Here is a 2,502-nt window from a genome sequence, read left to right on the forward strand (position 1 = left end):
TCTATAACAATCTCTAAAATCAGATCTATATTCAAGGTAGATAACAGATAAACTTGTTATCTCTAAAATCAGATCTATATTCAAGGTAGGTAACAGATAAACTTGTTATCTCTAATATCAGATCTATATTCAAGGTAGGTAACAGATAAACTTGTTATCTCTTATATCAGATCTGTATTCAAGGTAGGTAACAGATAAACTTGTTATCTCTAATATCAGATCTATATTCAAGGTAGATAACAGATAAACTTGTTATCTCTAAAATCAGATCTATATTCAAGGTAGATAACAGATAAACTTGTTATCTCTAACATCAGATCTATATTCAAGGTAGGTAACAGATAAACTTGTTATCTCTAAAATCAGATCTATATTCAAGGTAGATAACAGATAAACTTGTTATCTCTAACATCAGATCTATATTCAAGGTAGGTAACAGATAAACTTGTTATCTCTAACATCAGATCTATATTCAAGGTAGGTAACAGATAAACTTGTTATCTCTAAAATCAGATCTATATTCAAGGTAGGTAACAGATAAACTTGTTATCTCTAAAATCAGATCTATATTCAAGGTAGGTAACAGATAAACTTGTCATCTCTAAAATCAGATCTATATTCAAGGTAGGTAACAGATAAACTTGTTATCTCTAAAATAAGATCTATATTCAAGGTAGGTAACAGATAAACTTGTTATCTCTAAAATCAGATCTATATTCAAGGTAGGTAACAGATAAACTTGTCATCTCTAAAATCAGATCTATATTCAAGGTAGGTAACAGATAAACTTGTTATCTCTAAAATCAGATCTATATTCAAGGTAGGTAACATATTAACTTGTTCAGAGCGTGTTAAGGTCGCCATTATCGTGGTTTAAGTATGTAGGACACACCAGACATCGTGAAATTGTTGCCATCGTCGACAATATTCGCCAAGTCACAGCAAAAAGTTCAATGCCAAGATTCTGCAATCTGTTCTGGATGGTGTTGTGAACGCCATTAGATCGAGAATGTCGTTAAACAAGCGTTGTAACATCTCCTTGAGCGATATAAACGTGCAGTACACGCGTGACAAAGATATTTCCAGTCGCCGTGAGATCGGGAATCTGAGCAATAGTACTAATTGATTACAACAAGAGCTGAATGCGAACATCTTCTTATACCTTGACTACAATAGCCACCTTTCTTGTTCGCAATAGTTTCACATTATGAAGCTGAGGGTACTATTAAAGATTAGGAACGACAGTAGTAAAAACACACAAGATAAAACATCTAGAGTGTAATCTTTGAGTATAACAAATTATATGTGAATATGGTATTTATTTCAGATTGTTATAAGTTCGCAAAAAACACTTATTTGAGGTATTACGTTTTGCATTCAACTGATGTGGAATCCGAAGATGAATGCAAACTATTATGTGAGAAGAATAACAAATGTGGCACATATCGGATAAATCGTAGAGTCAGACCATTCAGATGTGATCTGTTCAAAAAACCAGTTATCTTTGCGGCATTCAATACAAACTTGGAGGAGTGTATAAAGAAATGTACAGCGATGAAGGAATGTAAAATACTGACGAATCTTGCAAGTCAGTTTTGTTATTTGTTTGACATTAAAATCAGTGATATACCTCCCTTTAGTTTTTATCGCAGTCATAGATGGACAGCAGGAATGAAAACTTGCTAGAGATATAGGAATATTGAGATATGACCAAACCCTTTAACACCTTACCCTACACTCTCTATATTATACCAGTAGTGACAGTTTAATAAGTTTTCAAACTCTAACTAAAATTGGCATATTTTATTATTTCTGATTTTACCTTTGTTTCTACTGTTTTCTATTTCTTATTGTAGACATACTAGGTGTCGTATTTTCCTTCTAAAATCTTGTATGTAGTTAAAATTGAGCTTGTAATATTAATCTAATAAATTTCTTTTGCATGAAGATGTTTATCCATAGAAATCCATTTCATCTCCATTTAAGAATCAATTCAATAACGAGGTCGTGTTTTAGGGCCAAACCGTTCTAGCATCAGTTCTAAAGAAGGGTGGGGCAAGGGTGGGGATGTGACAATATTGTGTAAAATAATTTGTGCAATATATACTAATTTTTTTCTGTAAATTATTTACTCAGCGCAATCAAAATACTAATGTGTAAAATTCACATCTTAAAGGGATTGTAAAGACCTTTTCAAATTTGTTTTAAATGTGCCGATACTATCAGTTTCCCCGATACACATCAAAATTTAGAAAACCTCTTTACAATCCCTTTAATACCTTAATAATTATGTACAAATAATAGTTGTGTAATAATTTAGAGCAAGAATACCAAAATGACATCAATAGCTATGTGGATCCTCAAAAAAGTGATGCAGAGTTGACACACCCAGTTGCAGAGGGAGCATGTGTTCCATTAGAAACAAGATTCTAGCTAACACAATTAAAACTTGAGTAAAAGATTTACAAAAACATTTAGAAAAATAATTCAGGAATGACCAGA

The 2,502-nt window shown here is 32.1% G+C and overlaps 1 protein-coding gene across 1 annotated transcript in view; it reads left to right on the plus strand.

The window, feature by feature from the left end:
- LOTGIDRAFT_171605 (hypothetical protein) overlaps positions 1-1,885 on the plus strand; it is a gene marked incomplete at both ends in the record, with an annotated part of 9,360 nt that extends 7,475 nt beyond the window's left edge. Inside the window, 2 exons of the mRNA XM_009047809.1 lie at positions 1,328-1,588; positions 1,857-1,885. Coding sequence (XP_009046057.1) covers positions 1,328-1,588; positions 1,857-1,885 — 290 coding nt within the window. The remainder of the gene's footprint in view (positions 1-1,327; positions 1,589-1,856) is intronic.
- Between the last annotated feature and the right edge of the window lie 617 nt (positions 1,886-2,502).

The sequence above is a fragment of the Lottia gigantea genome, assembly GCF_000327385.1.
Source record: "Lottia gigantea unplaced genomic scaffold LOTGIsca_117, whole genome shotgun sequence".
Classification (NCBI taxonomy): domain Eukaryota; kingdom Metazoa; phylum Mollusca; class Gastropoda; family Lottiidae; genus Lottia; species Lottia gigantea.